This window comes from Ipomoea nil, unplaced genomic scaffold (genome assembly GCF_001879475.1).
Source record: "Ipomoea nil cultivar Tokyo-kokei standard unplaced genomic scaffold, Asagao_1.1 scaffold2705, whole genome shotgun sequence".
NCBI lineage: Eukaryota > Viridiplantae > Streptophyta > Magnoliopsida > Solanales > Convolvulaceae > Ipomoea > Ipomoea nil.
Window position 1 is genome coordinate 3,112,389 of NW_017619133.1, and position 26,955 is coordinate 3,139,343.

General features: G+C 38.7%; 1 protein-coding gene across 1 annotated transcript in view; it reads left to right on the plus strand.

The window, feature by feature from the left end:
• Positions 1–5,795: 5,795 nt before the first annotated feature.
• LOC109156359 (midasin) overlaps positions 5,796–26,955 on the plus strand; it is a 32,976-nt gene continuing 11,816 nt past the window's right edge. The window contains exons 1-44 of the mRNA XM_019304190.1: positions 5,796–6,020; positions 6,132–6,475; positions 6,614–6,698; positions 7,552–7,793; positions 8,189–8,383; positions 8,501–8,661; positions 9,174–9,283; positions 9,375–9,494; positions 10,298–10,370; positions 10,875–10,997; positions 11,088–11,160; positions 11,235–11,331; positions 11,429–11,620; positions 11,717–11,893; positions 11,981–12,106; positions 12,180–13,934; positions 14,478–14,542; positions 14,631–14,826; positions 14,958–15,062; positions 15,156–15,461; positions 15,762–15,955; positions 16,025–16,079; positions 16,192–16,342; positions 16,728–16,801; positions 17,594–17,738; positions 18,704–18,802; positions 18,960–19,060; positions 19,140–19,229; positions 19,331–19,396; positions 19,507–19,671; positions 19,785–19,992; positions 20,112–20,962; positions 21,071–22,579; positions 22,680–22,863; positions 22,945–23,016; positions 24,086–24,168; positions 24,249–24,482; positions 24,624–24,759; positions 24,838–24,923; positions 25,002–25,093; positions 25,746–25,884; positions 25,975–26,064; positions 26,245–26,368; positions 26,499–26,653. Of these exons, the coding sequence (XP_019159735.1) occupies positions 5,916–6,020; positions 6,132–6,475; positions 6,614–6,698; positions 7,552–7,793; positions 8,189–8,383; positions 8,501–8,661; positions 9,174–9,283; positions 9,375–9,494; positions 10,298–10,370; positions 10,875–10,997; positions 11,088–11,160; positions 11,235–11,331; positions 11,429–11,620; positions 11,717–11,893; positions 11,981–12,106; positions 12,180–13,934; positions 14,478–14,542; positions 14,631–14,826; positions 14,958–15,062; positions 15,156–15,461; positions 15,762–15,955; positions 16,025–16,079; positions 16,192–16,342; positions 16,728–16,801; positions 17,594–17,738; positions 18,704–18,802; positions 18,960–19,060; positions 19,140–19,229; positions 19,331–19,396; positions 19,507–19,671; positions 19,785–19,992; positions 20,112–20,962; positions 21,071–22,579; positions 22,680–22,863; positions 22,945–23,016; positions 24,086–24,168; positions 24,249–24,482; positions 24,624–24,759; positions 24,838–24,923; positions 25,002–25,093; positions 25,746–25,884; positions 25,975–26,064; positions 26,245–26,368; positions 26,499–26,653 (9,753 nt within the window). The 5' untranslated portion in view covers positions 5,796–5,915. The remainder of the gene's footprint in view (positions 6,021–6,131; positions 6,476–6,613; positions 6,699–7,551; positions 7,794–8,188; positions 8,384–8,500; positions 8,662–9,173; positions 9,284–9,374; positions 9,495–10,297; positions 10,371–10,874; positions 10,998–11,087; positions 11,161–11,234; positions 11,332–11,428; positions 11,621–11,716; positions 11,894–11,980; positions 12,107–12,179; positions 13,935–14,477; positions 14,543–14,630; positions 14,827–14,957; positions 15,063–15,155; positions 15,462–15,761; positions 15,956–16,024; positions 16,080–16,191; positions 16,343–16,727; positions 16,802–17,593; positions 17,739–18,703; positions 18,803–18,959; positions 19,061–19,139; positions 19,230–19,330; positions 19,397–19,506; positions 19,672–19,784; positions 19,993–20,111; positions 20,963–21,070; positions 22,580–22,679; positions 22,864–22,944; positions 23,017–24,085; positions 24,169–24,248; positions 24,483–24,623; positions 24,760–24,837; positions 24,924–25,001; positions 25,094–25,745; positions 25,885–25,974; positions 26,065–26,244; positions 26,369–26,498; positions 26,654–26,955) is intronic.

The window sequence follows — 26,955 nt, forward strand, 5'->3', positions numbered from 1 at the left end:
TTTGAGGCCGATCTGGTCATGAAGGAATTGCATTCCGGGATATGTTTTTCACATCAAGGAGGCCGATCGTTAGCCCGTCGTATCATGCTGATCGGGTACTATTGGCCGTCCCTCCAGCTAGACTGTGAAAAGTTAGCTCGGGAATGTGAGACGTGCCAACTGTTTGTCCGGATGCCTGGACGACCGGCAACCTTCTATCAGCCGGTCACGACTGCAATTCCCTTCGCTAGGTGGGGGGTAGACATCTTGGGCCCCTTCCCTCAGCTCTCCGGTCGGAGAAAGTTCGTGATTGTCGCCATCGATTACTTCTCCAAGTGGATAGAAGCCGAGCCCTTAGCCACGATCACTTCTCAGCAATGTGCTCGGTTCCTTTGGCGCAATGTGATTTCCCACTTTGGTGTGCCCGTACATCTCGTCAGCGACAACGGCCGCCAATTCGTAAGCCAATATTTCCAAAACTTCTTGGCCACGATCGGGACGACCCACGTCCGGTCGTCGGTGGCTTACCCGCAGGGGAATGGACAAGTGGAGAACGCTAACCGGACGATTTTGGAAGGTCTAAAAAAGAAGCTACACTCGGCTGGTCGTAGTTAGGCCGATAAGTTGCCATATGTGTTGTGGACTTATCGGACGACCCCGAGGGAAGCTACTTTGGAGACCCCTTTCGCCTTGGTTTATGGAGCAGAAGCCCGACTCCCGATCGAAGCTTGGATCCCGACCGATCGAGAAAGAACTTACAATGCGGAGGAGAACGAACACGCGATGGTCGTGGATCTCGATGGGGTCGAGGAAAAAAGAGAGCTAGCCGCTCGGCGTATGACCGAATATCAGAAGCAAGTCAAGAGTTCAAAGGCACAATAGTGTGGGAGCTGGGATGAAGGAAGTACCTACCTACAGGCCCGTCGTTCGGGAAAATCCCGACCGTGGAGGCTTACCTATTTTCAAAATTTCGTTAAGGCCTGGAGATCGGGTAAACCCGCTCGGGTTAGCCAGTATGACGCCGGAATCTCGGATTCGCGACTGGGCCATAAGGCCACAAGGTCGGGTATCAAACAAGTTGAGTAGTGCACGACCGGGCCAAAAGGCCATGAGGTCGAGCATCTAGGATCAGTGCATGCACGTTGAAAGCAAAAATTTAAAGCGAGAAAACGAGCAACACAGGTTAAACAAAAAACAGAAGTTTCATTAATCGAGAAGAAGTGCCCGGTACAACTCGGGACCGGGCTCCCGATTCAATGCTTACAAAAGGAGAAAACAAAGCAGCAGGCTTCATTTCTTCACGGCTTCGGCATCGGCCGGGTCGGCAGGCTTCTCAGCGGCAGCCTCGCTCGGGCCGACGACCTCAATCTCGGGGTCGTATGGGTCCAGCCCGGGGTCGGAGACTTTAGTCGGGAGGGTGGTCAAGACTAGCTCGAGGTCTTCGCCCTCAAGTGCCTCCCTAATGTTTGCCTCCGTCCTTTCCATCATCTCTCTTTGACCGCTGTTATAGGCCCAATGGCCGAAGGACCAGAAGAGCTCGTCTGCAACTGCGTTTTTCCGCATTTGCCGAACGAAGGCCATGCCGGGCTCGACCTCCCGGAAGAAATAGTCGATCGCTGCGGCCGGGTCTGTGCTCCTCTTGACCGCCTCTTCCCGAGCCTCATTCTCCTTCTGCAACGCCTTCGACAAGGCGCTCCGGTCGGTCCGAGCCTTCTTCAGCGCCTCCTCGGCCTTTTTTAGCTCGGCAGACATCTCCTCCAGCTCCTTAAATCGCCGGTCGGCGACCTTTTTAAGCCTTATGGCCTCAGTGGCCAACAGCGCCTGGCCGTGAAGTGCCGCCCCGACTCGTGATGCCTGCAGAGTTAAGCATGTTAGCCCGATTGAGGGTCCATCATACAAAAGTGAAAGAAAGAAGAGTTCTTACCTCGACCAGCTCACGACCGAGCCGTTCAGCCAGTTGGGTCGGGCTTAGCTTGGTCAGGTCTATCTCGACCGACGTCAAATTGCCGATCCGAGATAGTATGGAGGCATCAGCCATGACAGACCCGACCGCCGGGGCCGGGCTCTTCTTCGTTCTCTGCCTCTTGCTCCCGGCCGCTTCCTCGACCGCTCTCTCCACCGCCTGCCCCTTCGACTTGCTGGTCACTCGGGTGACCAATGTGTCCGAGGTATCCAGGACCCCACCCTCGTCGGTGATGACCGGGGCGGGGCCTAAGGGTCGGGCAACCGGGATGGAGTCCCCTCCCGAAGACCCAGCGGTCGTCTTCTTCTTCCCCAGAGTTATTTTCGTTCGGGAAGGAGATTTTGGAGCTGCGCTGTTGAAGCGTTTCGGCGCCATATCTGCAAAAGGAACAACTTCGTTAGCTCGGGAATAAGTTCGCTGTTTGGGAAGTTAAGAGCGGGAGAGTTAGTTAGGGTTAGACCTGTCTTCTTCCATTTACCCCGAGCAGGAGGACCTGCCACCACCACGCCCATCGGTACGGGCTTGTACTTCTCTTTCAGATCATATACCGGGTCTGGTAACTGGGCGGCCTCAAGGCTCTCTGCCGACCGGAAGATCTTGTATTCGTGGATCTCACTTGAGATCCGGACGACAGCCTCCCGAAGAGCCGGGGTCTCGACCAGCGTAACTTGTTTCCTAAAGTGGGTGCTCCAAACTCTGTCGATCGGGAGGATCCAGGGGTCATATTTGACCGAGAAGATCCTCCTTTTCCACCCTTTGTTATTCCCGGGCAGGCCTGCGATCGAGCACCTTCCCTCTTGGGATTGCACCATCAAGAATCCACCGCCGTAGTTGCCCGAGAGGATCTTCACCTGATAGATGTAGTTGAAAAGCTCCATCGTGCAGGTTACCTTGTGCCGAGCACAAATCTGGGGAAAGCATGCTATGATGCGATGTGAGTTCGGGCAGATTTGGGCTGGCATGACCTGGTAGTAGCCCAGGAAAGCGGTCAAAATGGCGGGGAACGGGAAGACGACCGGGGCCAGTAGGGAGTCGTAGTGCATCCCGATCCACTTGCCCCGGTGACGCTCGATAACGTTCCCGAGCCGCCGACTTGTGTCGAATTCCACTCGACCACTTAATCTTTCCGCGATCCGCGCGGCCTCCCCATGAGTCAGCTCGCTCATTTGCTGGGCGACGCTCTCGCTGTTCAGATACTCGAACCTGTCGTCCTTACCGGTCGCTGGTTCGGTTATCTCTTCCTCGACCGGCTCGCTTCTGCCCGGTAGGTCGTCTTCTTGAGGAGTGGTTTCCGGGTGATCCCCTATCACCCGGGTGGGCGTTTCCCTAATGCCCTCGGACCGGAGAACTCGTCCGCTTGTGGAGGTCTCCTCACTGTCACGGCCCGAGCTCCCCGAACCGCTCGAGCCCGATCCTGAAGAGTCGCTTGTGCTCGAGGATTCCTGCTGCACGGGGGCTCGCTCGGGGGCCTTCCCCGGTCATTGAACGACCTTAGGCGAATAGGACATAATCTCTATCTCCTCTTCGCTGATCTACTCAAATCCGTGGTCGTAGTCTGCGACCGAGATGTTCTGGCTATCCGAATCCGACATGTTTTTCTACCTAAAGGTCGGTCGGGGTTAGTGCAGGGTTCGGGAAGTTAGATCGGAGTTAGTTCTACCTTACTCCTACGCAAAGCTAAAAATAAAGCAAAAGATAAGGAGTAGAGAGCTTACCGATTGGAGGTACTTTGGGAAAAGTTTGAAGCCTGGTTTGCTCGACTGGTTCGCTGAACTGCTGCTCGGGACTCTCTGAGGGTACCGATCGCTTCAATGGATTGAGGAAAGTTCAAATGAAGGCCTCAATGGCCTATTTATAGGAGAGCATTTAGGCGGGAAACGAGTCCACTTGCGTGACACGACCCGCGCTGATTCCGAGGCGACCGTTGCAGTCGCAGAGGCCGGCAGTGGCCGACATGTGGCGAGGGGAAGAATGACAGCTGGCTGGTCGGTTTGATGGCCGACGGTTGGGCTTCTTCATCCCGTCCCGTTTTTTCCCGGACGATCAAAAAGGCCCGGGCTGGGGGGCTCTTGGTAGGGAATACCCCGACCGACATAGCTTTACCCCGACCGAGGTGCCTTCGTCCTTTCCTCTTTGTCTTTGCAGGTAACAGGTCGGGCTTCACGTGAAGAACTCGGTCGGGGTCCGACCGGGAGTTGCCCGAGCGGCAGTGTCGACCACCGAGCGGCAGCCCTTTGGTGAGAGAGCTGACGAAGGACACGTGGCAGCTCTTTACGACGACAGACAGGGCACCCGGGAGGATGACACGTGGAGGCTACGTGGAGAGCATGCCGAGCGACCGGATTTGTGTCTCCGGCGCAGCGGCTATAAATACCCACAGTAGCTACAGTGTAGTGGACTTTTGGACGATCGATAGGTTGTTGTTAGAGAATCCCGACCGCAGTCAGTCGGCACTCAGAGCAACCAAGTAGATTGTACTTAGGGCCTTTACCGTGATCAATAAAGATATTTACTTGCTTTAATTGGTCTCGGGTTTATTTAATTATTGCTTACGTAGAATTAGCAGTATCATACAATAATGCTATTGCCGAGAATCGAACCTGATTTTTTTTTTAAAAATGGGACGCGCGTTTTTAGTCAAAACGACATCGTTTTGCATCATATGCACCATGCGCATGGTACATTCGGTTGCACAACATAACTATTGACAGTAAAATTTGCCTCAACTTTTGGTTTCAAAAAAAAAAAAACTTTTGGGGTAAAATTGGTATTTTCAGCCCATTAGAGTTTAGGAGATTCCACCGGTATATAGCCCAATAGGCCCATTAAATTAATGTGCATGCATAATGGAGGCAAATTATGCTGTGAGCATGTTCTCGCCTTGCAAGGTGGGTACAGTTTCTTATTCATAATTTCTATATTGTAAATTTATAAAATTTGTGCTTTAGATTTCAATTGTTGAACTCTGTTTTCACAAATCAGAAAATTATATGTTCATAATTTGATAACTATACAATTTAAAAATTATGAATTTACAGTATAGAAATTATGAATCTACAGTACAGATATTATGAATTTGCAATATATAAATTATGAATCTACTTTATAAAAATTATGAATCTACTATATTTTAATTATGAATCTACGATTTATAAATTATGAATTTAAGGATCCGTTTAGAAAACAGGAGAATGACTTCTGGAAAATGAGTCAATTTTCAAAAAAACATTTTCCTTTTCCAGTGTTTGGATGTATTTGGAAAACTATTTTTGTGTGTTTGGTTCATTTTCTGGAAAATGAGTAGAATTGTATAATTAAATATTTTAATTTTTTTATTTAGAATATAAAAATACATTTTATATATTTGAAACCAAAAAAAAAAAGGTTCGGGTATCCGCTAGAAACCATAGCTATGGTTGGTTTCCGCAGAACTAGTTTCCGCTAGAAACCTTACAAAAAAAAAAGAAACAACAATGGCAGAGAATGGACACATTTTTCCCCGTCAACAGAAAATGTTTTCCGTTAATTGGATTTTTCAAGTGTTACTAAACACAAAAAATCCGAAAAATGATGAATTTACAATATATAAATTATGGATCTACAGTATAAAAATTATGAATTTACAATATAAAAATTATGAATATGAAACCGTGTTCACCTTGCAAGGTGAGCACGTGCTCACAGCATAACGTTACTGATTTTATTTCAACTTTGATTTAATAGAATTCTGTTTCCTTTCAAAAAAAAAAGAAAAAGGGACCCTTGACCGCCCCCGACTCCGCAAGGACCGATCAGTTGATCCATAGGAAACATTAAAAAAAGGAAAATAAAAAGTAGCGGCAAGGGTTGAGGAGTCAGGACACTATAAATATGCATTTAAACAAACTAAAACCCTGAACGCACGCTCTTAAACCCTAGGAGAAGAACTAAAACACAGACGACAACCGGACAACCGTAGCAGAATCGGCCAGGGATGTCGTTGGACGGCAGCTTTCGTCTGGAATTTGAGTTGGAGAGGTTCGTTAGTCGGTGCCCCAAGCTTGCTAATCTCCCGCAATTCGTTTATCTACTAAAAAAGGTACCAAGCCTTGTCGTCTCTCTTCTCTGTTCAAATTTTATTTATGAGTGGATTTTACATTAAGTGTTTGCGATCGCAGATGATATAGTATTGAGTTTATTTGATTTATAGGGTGATAAGGTTAGTGAAGAAGAAGTTGTAAATGCCCTGGGACAATTGATTCTGCACCCAAGTTATACAGTGCCATTGGTGGGATGTTTTCGTCCAATTGCACGTAAAATTGTGGACAGGAGTGTGGAGCTGCTTCGTTTAGTGCCCGAATTGAGGGCGAATAATGATGACTTGATGACAGACTTTGATGAAGACCGATTCCTTAGAGAGGCTGAATCGCATGATCATGCAGATGTTACACATGTTGTTGATGTTTATGTAAGAAACGGGAAGGGTTTGAGTCTTCATGAGCTCGCATGTTTGGCATTTTGTAGAGCTCTTGATTTGGTTCCTTGTTTGAAGGAGTAAGTTATACTTGTTTTCTCTCTTCCTCACACACAGACAGCCACACTCCTTTTGAAGTATTGTTTACTCTTTGTTGTATGCTTAGCAACTTCTGGGTAAGATGGGAAACATACTGATATCCCTGTTTCATGTTGTAGGTCAATTTTAAGTTATTTTAATTTTGCTCCACCTCCTTTTGAAAGGATCATTCAGAGAGGATCATATGTTGATGAAGTTTCTATGGTATCTTTGTTATTCAACTTTCACTTTATGCTCAAGTATTGGATTTTACTTCCCCGAATTCTCTGCTAAAAAAAAATTACAAGCTCAAACTCAGTTCCTTCTCTTTTTATATTTTTGTTAAGAGTAATTTTAGGCATTACTTTCACTATTATGACCTGTGTGGTACTATGCTTTCTATATATGTAATATTGTAATATGCTAAATGCATTTTATAAATCTCAAGAATTGTTTTGTCTCTAGTCAAAATGCTATTGGTTTTTTTTTTTTTTTTTTTTTTTGCAATGATCATAACATATTTAATCATCCTTCAAGAAATGAATTACTTTCTGCAAATCTTGCACACTCCTTCGTGGTGCCATTTTTGTCAATGAATTACTTGTCCAAAAAGAAAGTAAAGAAAAAAAGAAATAAATGAACAGTCTACAAAAATAACCATATATGATTAATATTTCCATATTTAAAAGGTCAAGCAATTATTAGAATTAGCCAACACCAAGGATTATATAGTAGGAGTTGAGGAAATCATTTTATATCAATTATTGATGGTTTTTAGTTGACTTTACCTGTGCTGTTTATGCATGTGAATGACTATATAGTAGCAGTCTAGCAAATCATTTTCTTTTACTTTTTAATTTCTACATAAGTTATTCTGATTAATTGGATGATAATATTTCCTAAAGGTCAAAATTACATCAATAAAATGAAATAATTAGTAAAGGCTGAAATTTACAAATGCAATTTTCTTTTAAACAGTATTTTTATTTCTAAATTTATCTTCAAAGCAAGATACATTTTATGTATATTTTTGGTTTGTTTTCTTTGTAGTTCTGGACTGACTCCTATTTTCTTTTAGGAAGGAACTCGTCTTTTAGACATAGTAAGAGTCTCCTACCGTTTCCTTCTGGCAGCGTGTGAGTTTACCACACTATGGAATTGGTCCTGCTTTCTGAACCTTGTAAAGAAGTATACTGATGCAGAGTTGAAGAGTAATATCTCTGACATAGGATGGTATAGGAAGCAAATATTATCGTTGGTTCTGAATTTAAGTACAAATACAAGTCCGAGTTCTGAAGAAGATTTTTCTTGTTTATTGCGGTGGGTAATTGATCATTTTATTCAGTTTTATGCGTAATAGACCTTAACAAACATGATATTGTTTAAAGAAAGAAGCTTATTTGTGGATGCAATACAAACACAAAGTTAATTGAACTCCTTTATATTAGAAAGATATATTATACATAAAACACAATGGTAGCCGAATTCCTATGGATGAAGTATTAAATATCTGGAGCATCCTAGATTGAATATAATTGGTATCATCTGGCTAAGTTACGTTTATTCATCCCATTTGAATGAATTGATGCTCAAATCATGAATTAGTTTGTGGTTGAAAGACTGATAATATTCATCATAGAGTCTTCTTCTGAATGTTTAAATTTTCTTCCTCCTCACCTATTTCCTTGTCTTTAAATTGTTTTTTCTGTCTGAAGGTGGCAAGAATTTTGTCAGGATGTTTCACTAGAGAAAGCTGGATGGTATATTGAATGTTCAAAGGGAAAAGATGGGGAGTCTAGTGGCAAACTCATTGGGTTTGATCAAGGTTACTCTGTCCCCTCAACTTTTATTTCTCTAAATTCACCCTCTGCTGCAATGCATACATCTTTGCAATCAACAGAGAGCACGAGGTATGCAAATTTCGGGATGTGACTATAATAGTAGGCATATTACTGGGGTTTTTCCGCTTCCCTTGCTTTGTGAATAATGCACATTTGGCAATTATTCTTGCCCTTCTGGATATGCAGGTGCAATGGAAAGCCCTTTACCATGACATCTGCTGTGAAGAAGAGTTATGAGATGGTCTTCTTGGCTGTGAGTCAGAGGTGGCCTGTTCTTTTGTATGGTCCTGCTGGTGCGGGAAAAACTGCACTTGTTGCAAGGTTGGCACAGGAATATGGGAGCCAAGGTAATTTTCTATCATCCTTTTGTACTGCTGAGATGCTTGTTCCCTATGGATATTTTTTGCATTATAGTTTTCTTTTGCAACAATATAATTATCTTGTACTAGATAATAACAGCACTTGGAAGGATGTAGTTAGTAAAGCTTGACTCTTGATTCTTAGCTGTGTGATGATTTACTTGATGAAATTGACAAAATCCTTTTTACCAGAACAAGTTGCTGGAGAAATAAGTGAAATAGTTTCTGCATCACATTCAATTGCTTGTGTGTTTTTCTTTTTATTTTTTTTGGGTGCAATACAATAATTTATGCCGTTGCCAACATTTTTGTTTGTGACTGCCTTTGACAACTTTATTAATTTTTACCTTATGTGAAGTGTATTCTCGTTGCACATGGCCTTCCAAATTTTTTGTCTGCATGTGCCTTGGTTTCTACTTTTTTCCACTTCAATAAACTAATGTCTTCTGCTTTATTTATTGTTTATATTTGGGGTATGCTGTGGCTGGTCTCATAAAAAGTTCTGTCTATACACATGGATGAGCAAATTGATGGCAGGACATTAGTTGGGAGTTATGTTTGTGCTGATCAACCCGGTGAATTTAGATGGCAACCTGGTTCGCTTACTCAGGTTTGTTTCTTATGTATTATTAAATATTAAAATATGTGTGAATGCTAAGCTTTCTAACCTTGTCATGAAATATGTATGCTTTCCTATACAGGCTGTTTCAAATGGACTCTGGGTTGTCATTGAGGATGTGGATAAAGCACCACCTGATGTTCGATCTATCTTATTACCTCTATTAGAGGGGTCAAATTCATTCTCCACTGGCCATGGGGAGGTATACTCTTTAATTTCTAAATGTTGAGTATACGCTCTCTCGTTCCATCTGTATTGCTAATATCTGATCATATTTATTCTTCACACATGATTTGATTATTTTACAACTTGATATGTCATATCTTTTCTCCTTCAATGCCATTCCCAAATTAATAAAGTATCTATCAATAAAATAACAAATAATTGTGTGGAAGAAGATGGTCAACAATTCTCTTGTTTTATACTCCTATTTAATGATAAATTAGGTTTCATTGGATATCAAATTCTACATAGTGGATAACACTGTGATCTATCAAATCAACATGTTGTCAATCACATTCTAGATGACCCAATTAGGAAGTTAGTTTTCTTATATATCTGTTGACATTTGAGAATAATTGTTGTGTTTTTCAATCTGTCTTTTAGTGTTCCTAGGAGCAAACTTTTGTTCCTTGAGCCTTGCTTTCATTTATTGTCTTTGTTTTCTGTTCCTTGTTTTTCCCTACATATTGCCCTGGTGATTGTAGAGTGTTGGGTTTGAAATTTGAAATAAGTGGCTTAGTTCCTTCCTTAGCTTGTATATAAGTTCCTTTCTCTTCTGTACATGGAACACAGTAATACACGAACACAGTTTACACATACACAGTTCACTACCAGTACTTGTCTAACAAGTTATCATCCAGTTTCCTATCCCGGTTCAAGAATTTATATATTTTATGATATATGTCCATTTGGAGTCCTTTTTCTGTGTGCTCAAATAATAAAAAGATCTATTCTATCACTCCATGCACATATGTTTTTCTGCTGATTGATGGATCAATGCAGGTGATCAGTGTGAATGAGGGCTTTCGGCTATTTTCTACAGTCACAAGCTCAAAATTGGATATATCTGCAAAAGGTTGGTAATCCAAGTCTTTATTTGTGTTACGTTTACATTGTTTTCTTCCTGTACAAAGGGCATTAGTTGTAACAAAAAAAATACTGTTATCCAACTCTAGGTTATCTCTGTATAGTAGGCTATTATTGTCTTCTGCTATGCGTCTCTTCAGGAAAATCATCATTACCATCATTACTATTTCTTTTTAGTTTCAACTTATGTTCTTGTGGTACCCTCTGTATGCTGTTATCCACTCATGATTTGATATTTTGGTACTTTTCAATTATTGTGTATTTGTGCATATAGATTTCATGTCCTTTTATTGATGGATCAGTTATAAGTGATATGGCTAACCAAAAAATTTACCACCAAAACTGTTAATGGTTTTTTTGGAATCTTGTTTCCATTTCATAGTTAGTTGCACTAAATTGGATGTGTATTAAAATGTGTAATTTTTGAAAAATAATGCTCATTCCTCCTTTCTTGGCTAAGTTTTTCCTCTCTCACTCCCCCTCCTTTGTTTAGGCAATAATTCAGTTAGTGCATTTTGGAGGAGAATAATGGTTGGGCCACCTTGTGAAGATGACTTGCTGAATATTGTTAATGCGTGGTATCCAAAATTGAACACTCTTGCAGCGAAACTTATAGGTATTACTTTCTTGTTTTTAGAAATCAATTGTTGTTCTGGGGAGAAATACTTAGAATTCACTTGTGACAGTTTTGCGTCCTATCATGCAGAAACATTCAAAATTGTCAATGCGCTTTCAGCATCTCAGTTAGGAACCATTACAGTTGAGCGGTTCTCATTGAGGTATAGTCTTTAAATGTTCAACGGGTCAAGGTTTTTAGACATTATTAATTTTCACAAGTTACTTGTAATTGCAGAGATCTCCTCAAATGGTGCAAGAGAATTGCTGGCCAAGATTTTTTGTGGGACCAGGATGGACTTTCAAGTTATGCTCGTGATGCTATCTTTAAAGAGGTTTGAAATAAAGTGCCTCCATGTTCTGCTGTGCTGCTTTTGATTAAGATATTCTAGGTAGGCTAATTGGTGCATTGTTTGACATTTTGTTTTTCAGGCGTTGGATGTTTTTGCAGCCTTCTCCACTTCTATGAATCGGGATGCTATTAGGGATGCGATAGCAAAACTGTGGTTTGTAGAGACATTATGTCCAAATAATAAGCCTAGATTTCAAATCATTTCACAGGAGAGGAATCGGTGTCTAACATTAAATGTTGGTCGGGTTTCCTTAGAGTGCTATCGGAAAAATGTGAGTGGAGTTCTTATTATATTTTTTAGTCGTGACTCGTGATATTTTATTATTGACATTTATTATCTCTGTTAAATCTTTTATCTGATTCCACAGTTCTGCCATGAGGATAGACCTTTTGTTCAAATTCGCAATTCATTACATGTTCTAGAGAGAATAGCTTGTTCTGTTAAGTATAATGAGCCTGTTCTCTTGGTGGGGGAAACTGGTACAGGAAAAACTACTCTTGTACAAAGTTTGGCAACAAGGCTGGGTAAAAAGCTCACAGTATTGGTATGTTCTGTAAAAATTATCTAATTGGAGAAGTTATGACTATATTCAGTTGCCTCTGATTTTTTGACTAATTTAAATTTTATGCAGAACTTGAGTCAGCAAAGTGATATTGCAGATTTGTTAGGAGGTTTCAAACCAGTTGATGCACGGTTTGTATGTTTCCCTCTGTACAAGGAGTTTGAGAATCTTTTCACTAAGACCTTTTCATTAAAGGTATATTCACTAAAAAAAGTTCCTTCTGTTTCTTTTCGATTTCTGTTTGTGGCACTAATATATTGTGCTTCAGGACAATGAAGGGTTTCTTAAGCGTTTAGGTAAGTTTTTGGAAGATAGGAATTGGAAGAAGTTACTGATTGGTTTTCAGAAAGGTGTTGAGATTATTGGAATAGGAAGATCAGGCTCTGGTATGAAACGCAAGAGACCTTTAGGTGAGGAAGTAAAGAAGGAGTGGGAACAATTTTCCATTAAACTTGAAAAGGCCCGTGCGCAAATGAGTGCTTCTGCTGGAATGATATTTTCATTTGTAGAAGGAGCTTTTATTACAGCTCTGAAGAATGGTGACTGGATATTGCTTGATGAGGTGAACCTGGCTCCTCCAGAGACCTTGCAGCGTGTTATTGGTGTACTAGAAGAAGAGAATGGGTCTCTTTGTTTGACAGAGAAGGGTGATGTCAACTGTATTGATAGAAGTTCCAGCTTCCGCATATTTGCGTGTATGAATCCTGCAACGGATGCTGGAAAGAGAGACTTGCCATTCTCACTCAGGAGCAGATTCTCGGAATATTTTGTTGATGATGTGATGGATGATGACGACTTAACTTTGTTTGTTAATAATTTTATAGATGAGGATCATTCAAATACAGAACTAGTTAGAAACATAGTTCTGTTTTATAAAGCAGCCAAGAAAATATCTGAAGAAAGTCTTCAGGATGGGGCTAACCAGAAACCCCAGTATAGTCTGAGGTCTCTTAGACGTGCTCTTGATTACATTAAGAAGGCAAAAAGGCACTTTGGATATGAAAAAGCCCTTTATGATGGCTTTTGTATGTTCTTTCTGATATTGTTGGATGAAACAAGTGCTAAGTTAATGAACAATTTGATTTCTTCACATTTGTTGGGAGGTAAACTACCTCAACAGATCCCATTTGACTCTTACTTGATCAATAAATTAACTCAAGCCTCTATGTGTGATAATTTGTTGGACAGCTATGTTCTAACAAAGACTGTCAAAGAGCATTTAAAGAACTTGGCTCGTGCCATATTTATTGGAAGGTATCCTGTTCTTCTACAAGGGCCAACCTCTAGTGGGAAAACTAGTCTTGTTCAGTATCTTGCAGCAGTAACTGGTCATGAATTTGTGCGGATTAACAACCATGAACATACTGATCTTCAGGAATATCTGGGTTTGTATGTTACTGATGCTAGTGGGAAGCTTGTTTTCCATGAAGGTGCACTTGTTAAGGCTGTGCGTAATGGACACTGGATAGTTTTGGATGAGCTTAACCTTGCCCCTTCTGATGTTCTTGAAGCACTAAATAGGTTGCTGGATGACTTCAGAGAGCTATATGTACCTGAATTGAGGGAAACTGTTCGTGTCCACCCTGAGTTTATGCTATTTGCCACCCAAAATCCACCCACATTTTATGGTGGTCGTAAGATGCTTTCTCGAGCATTTCGCAACCGTTTTGTGGAAATCCATGTTGATGAAATTCCAGAAGATGAATTGAGTACTATATTGGAGAATAAGTGTACAATTCCGCCAAGATATGCTAAGGTAATGGTTGATGTCATGAAGGAGCTGCAATTGCGTAGGCAGAGCAGTAAAGTTTTTGCAGGGAAGCATGGATTCATAACTCCACGTGACTTGTTTCGCTGGGCTAACCGTTTCAAGGCTTTTGGGAAAACCTACGAGGACTTGGCTCGTGATGGTTACTATTTACTGGCTGAGAGGTTAAGGGATGACAATGAGAGAAGTGTTGTTCAAGAAGTTTTGGAGAGGAAGCTGAAGGTCAAATTCTCTGAGGATTTCTTGTACAAGCAGGTTGGATAATGTTTAATCCCTAGCTTTTTATTGCTATTATATTTGAGATCTCTCCATTATGTATCTTAATATACGATATAGAGGGTATGATGCACTCCTTTCTTGGTTAGTGGTTGTGTACATGTATCTGCATATCCTAAATTCATTTGGTGCTTGGATTTTTTTTTTTTTTGCTACTATTAACTTTTAGTGATTTTAAAATATTTTTGTCCCTTTTTTTATAAACATAGTTCCTTGTGCTACAACTTCTCTTATTGCCTGCTTTTGTGCATACTGTTCAGCTTATTGATGGAAGCTTCTTAATTTTCCGATATTTGGAAGTGCTTACTTAGTTGTTTCCATTGTTTCTTTTATTCCATTCTGTTGTGTTTAGCTCATTCTTTAGTCTTGGTGAACAGCATTTTATGTATTCGATTGCTGATTATCAATGACCTAATGATTAATTTAGGAAAGAAAATTGGAGATTCTATCTTAGAATTGATATGGATAACAATGTGTAACTGTATTGATTGATAGTGTGTAATTTTATTTTTTTATTGTCAGGAAGGAGGATATGGAGAAAATTTTGAGGTTGGCAAGAATCCGAAACTGTCAGAACACTTTGGGGGGTATGCACCTAAATGGTTAGACTAGACTGGAATGTATTGCATTCTTATTTACTGTTTTTGACTTGGGAATTTTTTCATGTGTATGCAGAATTGTTCTTACTAAAAGTATGCAGAGATTGTACTTCCTTGTTGAGCGTTGTTACAAGCTGCGTGAGCCTGTCCTCCTTGTTGGTGAAACTGGTGGAGGAAAGACGACGATTTGCCAATTTCTCAGTATCATCTTGGCATCCGAATTACATATCTTGAATTGTCATCAGTTTACAGAAACTTCTGATTTTCTTGGGGTCTGCTGCATTGCTTTCTTCAATTGTTTTTTACATGGACTTTAACCAAGTCTTCTTTGGCTCTAAATGTTTCCATGAAAAGTTTTGTAGATTGATATTCATGTGGGTGGTTGTGTGTTGTCATTTAACAGGGGTTTTATCCTGTACGAGAAAGATCACAGATTTCCATGGACTTCAAAGATATATGTGAAAAATTGATGTGTTCCAAGCCTTTTGTCCACTTTCCTGGTGATTCTGTATGTTGCATTCATATTCTCATAGTAATAGAAGAGAATCTTCCTTTTCTCAATGTCTTCGGCTCTTTGCTTACTTTTCTTTTTCTTCTCCAGAAAATTCCTTCAGATATTAATCAAGCTTCCAAGACTCTAGACAAAATATCTAGAATTGTGAGTAGTTACAATCAGGGTTTGGTTTCCCATCCTGATGTGACGGCGCAAGAGCATGATTATATTAAAGAATTGAACCTTGAATTAGTTAAGCTACATCAACAGTGGCAGACGATCTTTAGGTGGAAAGATGGACCCCTTGTTGAAGCAATGAAGAGGGGAGAACTATTTCTGGTAGATGAAATTTCTTTGGCTGATGATAGTGTGCTTGAACGTTTAAATAGTGTGTTGGAGCCTGAAAGGAAGCTGGTATGTTGCTTCTGCTATACTTTAATCACTTTATAGACTTAATATTTCTGAATGATTAGTTGATTACATCCACCATATGTTTCTTTGGTATTTTCCTTTGTACTTGACCGACTTTATCCTTGATGTTTACTCCTTACAGTATTGTCACTTCCATATGATGTTAAATTTCTTGAACCCATTTGATATCTGTGATCACCTATAGTATATCTTGTATTTTAGCTTGTGATCTGGAAAGTATTTTAGCATTTCCCCAGCTTGTATTGTTATTTGATTTGTATTTTGTTTGTTATGTATCTTCAGTCTTTGGCTGAGAAAGGAGGTTCTGATCTTGAGATGGTAACTGCCCATTCGGATTTCTGCCTTTTTGCAACAATGAATCCTGGTGGTGATTTTGGAAAGAAAGAGCTATCTCCTGCCCTTCGCAACAGATTTACTGAGATATGGGTACCTCCTGTTAGTGGCTTGGATGAGCTTAAACTTATTGCTCTTAGGAGGTTTGTGTCTCCATTATTGTTTTTCTTAGAAGGTTTAGTTATGATACTAACTTATGGCCTAATTTTCAGGATTATTAACCCACAGCTTTGTAGCTTTGTGGATCCCATGTTAAAATTTTGGGAGGTATGCTTCACTCTAATGTTTGCTTGAATATTAGGCAACAGTGCTATAGAAAGAAAGACACATGGTGGTGATAAGTTTGAAATTAAACTGAGGTTTCTTTTCTTCCATGCAGTGGTTCAATAATTTAAAAACAGGAAGAATGCTTACTGTGAGAGATTTGTTATCTTGGGTTTCTTTCATAAACACAAGCGGAACAAGTTTATATCCAGAATCGGCATTTCTACATGGGGCGTTCCTTGTGTTGCTGGATGGGCTGAGTTTAGGTATATTTTTAATTGGTTTTGTTAGAAATTATTGTTAGTTGCTGTTGTCATCGCTTCTACAAGCTGGTGCAAACTCTCTGATATAATTTTGCTATATCATCCAATTAGTACCAACAAATGTGTCTAGTTGAAGTGGTGCGCTGTTTAGCTTATCATAATTCTGCGCTAGGGCAAACTATTGCTGTATGCAACATAAATGTACTTAATTTTGTGTTCTACCATGCCATAAATACTTTTAACTAATGACACTGATTATTAAAAGGGTAGAAAGCATCTATCAGAAACAGAAACACGAAGCATCTTTTTGTCTTTTTTTTCCATTACTTCCTGTTATACGGAATGCTTCTATTCTTTTGAATAATCTTTGATTACTTTTGCTCTTCAGGTACTAATATCTCCAAGTATGAGGCTGCTGGGTTGAGGAAGAAATGTTTCTTATTTCTTCTAGGGCTGCTGAAGGTGTTGTTCTTTTCCATCTATACATTGTGCATACTTTGGAGTTTTGACTACCAAAATCACTTGAGAATTTGAAGCCATTGCAATATTTCCATCTTTTGCAGTATAGTTGTACCATATTCTTTTAGTTAAATCATAAATGCATTAAGTTGATATGTATTGCAGACATATTTTACCCAAAAGAAGAAACATCCAAAACTACCATGCTTTTTATAGAATCGAGAAGCATGTGTAGCTTTTACTTGATATCTGCTCTTATTTTTCAGAATATACGGATAAGCTTTCATTATTCTATGCGCATTTTTCTTAAAACGGAATTCTCAATTAGAATTATCAATTAAAGAGAAGGCTAGCTACTACCTTTTGTCTTGCCATTTGATTAAAAGAACTAGGGTGCATAAATTTGGCCATGCTTAGAAAGAGGAGATAGTTTAAAGAAAGAAGAGAACAATGAAATTAGGGTGGCAATATGCTGGGTTTGTTGCTTCTAAAATAGAGTTATATTTTGTTTCATCTCAATGTAATTTAGTGATCTATGCTGCATACTGTTTTATGAATCAGCACATGCTTTTTCCAAGTACTATATTAACAAGGCATGTGTTAGAAGAGTTGGGTTATGGTTGAGAGAATTACTCTCAACCTTAGTATTTGAATTTTGAAATTCGTGGCCTTTGCTTTCCCTTAGCTTGTATATATAGGCTTTCATCTCCTGTACAGAGCAATATATCAATATATACAAACACACAGTTACTGCATACACTTTTATCACAGCATGTTTCTTATATCTTGCTATAGGAAATCAATTCAAATTTTGATTGCTCAAGTCTTGCCACACTGGAGAATTATGGTTGGTCTGACTCAGTTGCAGATGCTGTTGTATGCACTGATAACAAGAAATGTGATACTCTCTTTGGTATTCATCCATTCTATATTGAGAGAGGTATGGTTTCTTTTAATTTGGTTGGTGTTATTGTTGCCTAATTGGTCAGAGGAATGCATTTTCTCATATGGATCATTATTTTTCTTGTTTCACATTCCAGTCTTATCTTTGGTTGAGGTGGTGATTAAGTTAGTCTGCATTGCTTGTTTTGTTATAGTACCCATTGTTTTGTAGAGATAATGTACTTTTCGCATTTAAGGTTTCTCGTAATTTCACCAATGTTTTAACCTATTAGTATAATTTTAAAACACGATAAGATCACTACAGGTTTCTACTCTTCAATTTTGCATAGACAGTATTCTGGTGTTAGTTCAAACTTTCAGACAATTTGTTATCCAAGGATCTGAACTGGGTTATAGCTGAAAAGATGTGAAAGATGGATTGGCATATATTTGATCATGTAGACAGAGTTTGTTTTCAAAAGGGTCTACGAATTGAACTTTTAGTTACACAGCTAAGTGAGGCTTTATGAAGATAATTATGTGGATGACCTATATTGATTACATGTCACTATATGTCCATCTCAGTAGACAATTAATTACAATTCAGACCAAATAAGGTTCTTTTTGCAGATGTATGCATTGTGTATGAGGGAGTAATATGACTTGTGATCACCTCTTCTGCATTGCACAATTGCAGAAGAATATTAAAGAATGCTGATTGATTGATTTGTGAAAATTTTTGTTCTCTTTGTTCTATTGTAGACATTCTTGAGATTAGATTTCAGGGCTTTAGGGGGATTGTTGAGGGCCAAGTGTTTGGAGATGTGGTTTGTTTCTTGAAGGACTAGATCTTTTAGATTTGCAAATGGATGTAATTGCTGTTTTTAGTTAGTTTTCCTATTATCAAATGTTATTTTAGGAAATTGTACCCATTGCTTCTTCCAGTTTCACCATGTGATTTAATATTCAGATGATGTCAGTAACTTGCTAATTCTTTCTTTCCCTGTATTCCTACCCTCTCAGGTAAAGATAATTTTCCTGCTGAAAAGTTTGACTTTCTTGCACCAACAACTCGTAGAAATGCATTGCGGGTGCTACGTGCTATGCAACTTTCAAAACCTGGTATGCTTCTCAGAGTTCAGATGAAAATTTAATATGGTTGTGGTATTGTGTTACTTGGAATAAAGGCCTTATAAAATGGAAAAAAAATCATCGTAGAATAAGAAAAATATTTGTCTGTGAATTAGTTTCTCTAACTTGTGACTTTTTTTGGCTCTAGTTTTGCTAGAAGGTAGCCCAGGTGTAGGGAAAACCAGTCTAGTTGTTGCTCTTGGCAAGTTTTCTGGCCACACTGTCGTACGCATTAACTTGTCTGAGCAGGTCAAGAATCTCTTAATCTTCTCTTCAATGTTTCTTGCCATTGTGGATTACTGTGTTTCACTTGGTTTATTTGGTGCAGACTGACATAATGGATTTATTGGGGTCGGATTTGCCTGTTGAAAGTGATGAAGGAATGCAATTTGCATGGTCTGATGGAATCCTTTTACAGGTATATAAATGAATGAAATGAGTTTCTTTCCCCTTGCTTGGCAGCTTGTATTTGTCTTTTGTGGTCCAGATTCAAATTTACTGGTACTGTGTTTATTTCAGGCACTTAAGAAAGGATCATGGGTTCTGCTGGATGAACTCAATCTTGCCCCACAATCTGTCTTGGAGGTTGTTTGCCTCTTTTAGTTTTCATCCTTAATTTTTATTTTTTTTATTTGTGTACATTTAAGAAATTATTCTGGGCATGATCTAACTAGTTACGAGTTCATAAAATATAGGGACTGAATGCTATCTTGGATCATCGTGCTGAGGTTTTCATCCCAGAATTAGGTCTAACCTTTAAGTGCCCAACCTCCTTTAGAGTCTTTGCTTGTCAAAACCCTTCGTCTCAGGGTGGAGGACGGAAAAATCTACCTAAGTCCTTCCTGAACCGGTTCACAAAGGTATGAATCCACTGATTCTTAGTTCATATTTGATATAATGCTAGTGAGATCAATTCATAGACATTACTTTGTTGTCAATTATCATTAAGAGTTCCTTTCATGATGGGCTTCAGGTTTATGTGGATGAACTAGTTCAAGATGACTATCTTGCCATCTGCAGTTCACTCTATCCTTCAATTCAAAGATCTATACTTTCAAATCTGGTTTTATTTAATAAAAGGTTGCATGAAGAGACAATGGTTTTTCACAAATTTGGTCAAGAAGGTTCCCCCTGGGAGTTCAACCTGCGAGATGTGATTCGTTCCTGTGAAATAATAAAGGGTTTGTTTTGTGTTGTTTTTTGTTTGTTTGTTTTAAAAAAAAAAATGATTTTTTGGTCTCCTGTATTGTATACTTGATAATTTGCAAACCTTCTTAAATAGGAAACATTTTTCTTTCAGGTGAATACGGGAAAACAAGTTTTGATTGTTTTTTGAATACGGTTTATTTGCAAAGAATGCGGACATCATCTGACCGGCAAGAAGTTATGAAGCTCTATGAAGCAGTATTTCAAATGAAGCCCTATATAAACCCATATCCAAGGGTACAACTCAATCCACAGTGGTGCACTGTTGGTAATGTCTCCCTCCAGAGAGTTCACCATAAGTCATCATATCATGAGCTTAAAGTCTTACCTTGTTTGCGCAATAGCCTGGAAGCTGTGGCGCATTGTGTAAAGCATCAGTGGCTATGCATATTGGTTGGCCCCCAGTCATCTGGTAAAACTTCCTTAATAAGGATTCTTGCACAGTTAACAGGAAATTTACTAAATGAATTAAATCTTTCATCTGCTACTGATATATCTGAGCTGCTTGGAAGCTTTGAACAATATAACGCCATCCGGAAATATCGTCTTGCCATTTCTCAAGTCGAGGATTATGTGAATGAGTATTGCCGCCTGCAGCCAGCGTCGTTGCCCGAGGAGGTTTCCATGCGAAGAGATGATCTTATTGTTTTGTGGCTTGCTTTTGTAACAAGCATTGATCGTGTGCCTTCAACAAAATACATTGAGTCTGTTCCATTGTTGGTTAACATTATTGAACATCTAAAGTCAGATATTGTGACATGTTCATTGCGTTTGTCTTGGTCAGTCAAAGATCTGGATGCCACCCTCACTGCAGTAAGAAAATGCAATGACCACTTAAGAAGGCAATATGCAGCAAAGTTTGAGTGGGTACCTGGAATTCTTATAAAAGCAATAGAAAATGGAGAGTGGATAGTTTTACAGAATGCAAATCTCTGCAATCCAACAGTATGTGAGATTTTGTTTTCTTGTTATTATACTTAACAATAATCCTGAGTTATTTATTTCTGCCCAAGGCATTTGCAAATTGTAATTCCTTACTTCTCGATGTTACAGGTTCTTGATAGGATTAACTCTTTGGTTGAGCAGTCTGGATGTATAACAATTAATGAATGTGGAACTGTCGATGGAAAGCCTGTCATTCTTCATCCCCATCCTCGGTTTCGTATGTTTCTCACTGTTAACCCTGCATATGGTGAGGTATCACGAGCAATGCGAAATAGAGGTGTTGAAGTTTATATGATGGAGCCTAACTGGTTGTTTGATATAGAGTCCAAAGAGTTGCTTGATGTGACTGAGCACAAAGATGCAATGAGATTTCTCGTTCTTTCTGGTATCCCTGTGGGTAAGTTGGTTGATATGATGGCCCGCGCACATATTTATGCCAAGAATGAAGGTGCAAAGTATAACATGAATATTACACTTCTTGAACTCTCGCGATGGGTACAATTGTTTCAAGAGCTACTTACACAGGGCAATAAGTTGTATTGGAGCCTCCAAATTAGTTGGGAGCATATTTATCTTTCATCTTTAGGTGAGGGTGAAGGAAGAGACATAGTGGATAATGCTAGACAATCTTATTTATCTGTGGCAGAACTTAAAAAATTTCACTCATTGGAAGATTGGATGTTATGCTGGCCTGGTGGATGGCCAACTCCCTTGAAGTTGAGAGATCTTATTTATTACTCAGAGGAGTCGTGTGTGAAACAAAATTGTATGTACCTGGAGTTTCTGGGGTCCCAAACTGCCTGCAATTCGAGTCTGCAACAAACTCTACGTGCTTGTCGTTCTGATGGATACCAAATTTTTGATCTGAAGAGCTTACATAAGGTGATGTTTCCTGGGGCTTCAGAGCATCTAGATGCACATGATTGTGGGAAAAAAGGTTTCGACCAAGGACTAGTTGTGAAAATGCAACGATTTGCTGCAAGCTGGGTATTTGAGCAGGCAGCAACTAAAAGTGATTTCAATCTTTATCTTAAATATTTCAGCCAACTTGGTTCTGTATTACAGGAACGTGGTGATTTCTTTAATCAATTTGTTAACTTGTTGCGAAATGAACTAGAACACCCTATATGGAATCACCTCCACCATAAGATCATGTCTCAAAACTTGAATGCCACACCTCTGCTCTCAGAAGAACTTGTTGATGTATCTGGGCCAGGCCGTGTGTTAAATTCTTGTTGTGAACAGCTCAGAAGTGCTATTAGTACTGTGCGCCTCCTTAGACTAAGCAATCAACAGTGGAGCTATGAGAAAGGCTACTCATCCACTCCTATTACCAAAATCCTTGAACCTGTTTTGAGATCTTTGCAGCAGTTTGAGGACAGAGTTCCTGAGATGTTTATGAAACCTACCAACTCTGAAGTGATCTTCTTGAAGCCTCCTGAGATGTTTTTGTCTTTGTACAGTGACCTTATTGAACATCATTGTCTGTTTTGGAACAGTGTTGTTTCATCTCAGGTTGATTTTCCTGATACTGGCATGCTTATTTCTTGGCGGTCTTTAACGAAGGTTGTCACAAAGCTGGAGGAAATTTTCCCAAATGAAGTAGAAAATCTGAAGGTATTTTTGTTCGATAATTTTTTTTTTTTAATGCTCACTCGTTGATATTCTTTTAATTTATTATTTTCACCATTTTCTTCAACTCCTTAACCTTTTGTAGAGCAAGATGCTAACAATTGATAAAGACCTGGGTTGGTCTGCCCATTTGCAAAAGCCTTTGCTTTGGGATCATGGTGGGCATCCGTTTCTCCCATCTACTGCTGAATTGTACGAAAATCGATGTCAACTGCTAAAGAAATGCGAAGAACTAGTTTTGCCACAAAGGAGAAAGGGTTCTGAGTTGGGTATGTATTCTTTTGTGAGCTTTATATAAATTTTTGTGGCCCTTTCTTTTTGTTATTTCTCTAATAAAATTATTTATTTAGGAGGGAGCAATTTGTCAATTGAAGCTGCTGCATTATCTTCTAATCCTGAACTTCGATTCCTTGCTATGGAAGGTTAAGTTTTCATTGTCTAATCCATCCCCTTTTCCCTTAAAAAAAGAGATTTGTATACTCTCCATTATATCTATATATTTGTAAAAATTGCAAGAATATTAATTTTCTTTTGCTTAAATAATGATGAAAAAAAACATTCAATCCAGTTGGAAGTCTGGATTATTTGGGCATGTTTTCCTTAGTTATTGTGCAATAACTAAACCAGTCCCTCAGTGTAGAGGTGAACATATGTAGTTTTCACTCTTGACTGGTTGTTGGCAAAACAGTCCCTTAAGTTAAAAAAAATTAATTATTTTGTAATTTTAATGGAACAAAAAGGGAAACAAAAATCCAGTCACCAGAAAAATTCTTCAAGAGATTGGAGTTTACCATCAATGGAAAATATATGTTTTCTAATTTGACGAGCAAAAGAAAATATTAATAAGAGAAAAAAAAAACATAAGCCCAGCATCACCTAAAATGTATGTGTTTTTAATTTTAAGAAAAATAGAAAAGTAATAAAGAAAGAAAATCAGAGGCTCACCAATAGCGGAATAAATGCTTCTGAGGCTGGAATCTCACACTTGAAAAATGTTACCGTAGCTTGGATTTCATATCCGAGAGAAAATGCTTCCAGTAGTTTTCATATATTATCCTTAATGAATTCATAAAATTCACTTCACATTTTATTATTGAAGTATACTTGGCTGTTGGAAGTGCAGAAAAATGGTAAGAAATCAATAAAACATAGAGAGGGGCAGCCACCATAGAAAAACCCAATTCTTTTTCAAGTGGCTCCAGACTTTGTCACTCCACCAGGAGTAGCAACGGTGTTGTTATTATTATTATTATTATTATTATTATTATTATTATTATTTTTTTTTTTTTTTTAAATAAAACGTTGGTGCTGCAGCTACATTGCTGTATGTTTTACCTGAGTGTGCTTGATTATTAGGGTAGCATTTAATGCTCTGTTTGTATTTTGGGAAGTCGGATGGGGTTATCTTCTGATTTGTAACCAACCTGTACCAATTACACTGTTACTTTTTACAACTAAGTCCAAATCTTTATACTGATGATATTCTTACAGGTGTGTGCATGTCATCTTATGTAATGGAAAAATCTGATGGAGATCATCTCAATGTTGTTAATCAGTTGGGAGATATGTGCCAGGTATGTCTAATACTAAATTTTCCTTTTAATTTAGATGGTAGTGTTTGATACTCTACTGATACATTATTATGTTTGTACAGATGCTTTCTAGAAGGATAGATTTTGAAAAGAAAAAGTTAGAAGAGAATCCTTCGTCTCTTCGAGAAGAACTGCGGCTATCCAATTTATCTGCGTGCTGTGTCTTCACCCCTAATTTGTTGTCTCTCAAGTCTGGGATTGCTTGCTGGCTTGAGACACTGCCTTTAGCTGATGATATTAGTTTCATTCTTGATACAAGACTACTTCAGCGTCTTTCCAAGCTTGATCAGCTTCATGTAAGATTCTTCTTTTCATTTGGAGTTAGAATCTGTAGTTGCCAAGCTGCTTTTGTTTACTTGAGAGATAAGATAGTCAATTATATGGAAAATATTACCTGAACATCCTTTTGATGTGATGTTTCTTTTGAATCTTGACAGGAATTAACTGCATTGTCTGGCCGCATTGAGTCTACTTTGAACTTTTCATTGAACTTTTCTCCCAGGCCTCCAACAGACTTTTTGGGTCATCAAAAGATTTTGTGGACATTAGATGCTTGGGGATCAGTGTGTGGAGGTTGCTATCTTTGTAAATTAGCCACTCTCAGCTTTACTTTTTATTTAATAATCCTAAAATTGTTCTGTTCCACTGCAGTAAGTGAGAAGATCTCTAGTTTCATTCTTGACATATGGTTTGCATGGCATTCTGCTTTGTGGAATCCCTTCCATGTTGCTACTGAGGTAAATATTGAATTCTACTGTGCTAGCTTGGTATCATTTTATTGCTTATATCTTACTCTAGCTTGACCTTTTCATCAGAATATTCCATTGGAGGGATTTAAAGATGATCTTCTACCTCTACCTGATAGGCTGTTTAAGCCAGTAAAAATGGCAGCTGTTGAACAAATTCTGTAAGTTACTATTTCTATGATTTGCATTTGTATGGGTGATGATGAGTTCTGTCATTCTTTATTTCTAGATAATTGCCTACTACATCTGTTGGAACAGTTCTCTGCTTGACACTTCTTATTTTCTTCCACCAAAACTTTTTCAAAACTGACATGATTGAGGGTGTATTTTCAATTAAACCATATGTATATCTAATAACTACTTCATCTTGCATCCAAGCATAGAAATTTGTTGATGAGCATGATTCAATTGGTAGCTTTGTATGTTCTCCTGTGCACCCTTTGATTTCGGGGTTTTATTCTTTCTTTATAGCTGAGACTAGCTTTACTTGATCTATTTTATGAATGCTGTAGTTAAGTGGCATGTTGTAGAAGAGAGTTCATGGCCAAAATTTCATATGATCATGTGAATTGTGATTATGGCTTGCTTCAGATTTCATTATGTAGTGTGGGAATTCTGTTATCTGGATTATATTTTAGTTTACATTTAAAGCACATTGTTTCTCCCCTGATGCCACTGTATCTTGGAATTAATTGTTAAGGTGCTTGTTCTGATTCTACATTCTCTGGCTTGGTATATGTCATTAGTAAATATTTTTCTTTTGCTACCTTTACTGTTCAAACTTCCGTATATAATTCTCTTCTTCAAGAGCAGGCAGGGTACATTTGCTGTTAGAGACTACTCTATGCACAGTCTAAAGCTTAGAGCTTCTTCACACCACCTCTGGCACGGTTCTACGGATGTTTGCATAACTGAATTCCTTTTATCTACTGCTCGGTTCCTTTTCCAGCAGGTTTTTCTCCCTTCAGTTGGACTGAATACCATCTTTCTCTCTTTGTAACTATTATAATGACATCTTAATTCCTGTTCCCTGTGATTCTAGATTGTAAGTGCTCACCAAAGTTCATTTGAAGATGACAAGTACAGTGAAATCAAGTCTCTCTTTCCTTGTAATTCATGGAAGATGATTACGGTATGTCAGTATCCATTCTTATAGAATTCTATGTTAAGGATGTATGCTCCAATATTGTGATTTTGACTATTGTTATTCTAGTGAAAAACATAAACTTATTTATCAAACTGTTGATTTATAACCACAATATCCTTAGCAATTATCCACTTATAACTCCAACATGCTTCTTCTATGTTTCAGGAAAATGATGTGACGGTCATGATTTCCCTCCTTAAGTCCTCGAAACATGAACATTTTAAAAAATTGATCAGTCCCTTAATTAAGCCATTGCTGCGTTTCCTTTATCTCCCCTGTTCATCAACTGGTAAATACATTTTTTTTTTGGTCAGGCTTAATTTAAAATCTTCAATTGATAATACGTTCTTTTTATCATGGCTGGTGCTTCATTTCATTAGAACTAATGTTCTTTCTTTTATTTGCTCTCTATATTGTAGATTTTATGGGAAATCTAGGATCTGCGTGGTTATTGATTGGTGGCTTACGCTACCATCTTTTGATTAGCTACACATATTTGGATCCCACTGTAAAATACTCTGTAAAGCACTCACAGCTGACAGAAAAAATTGCTTGTCTCCAGCTTGAGAATGAGGTATTTTTTATGTTTAGTTTTTTAAACCACTTCAACTTGAATTACTACTTTTTAGCCTCGGGTTTTGCCATTTGACTCCATGGGGAGAAACTTGTAAATTTTAAAATTTTATGAGTATTACGTTATATGCATAAATGCATAAATTACCCTTTGAGATGATTGAACAAAAAATATTTAATTAATTAAGTTCACTAAAACTGGATCATTTAGTGTTTGTTTGGCTCAAGTTATTGCGACAAACAAATGTTTACTAGATATCAATCTTATTGGGACATTCCAAAGTGGAAAGTTTTGTGAGCAAT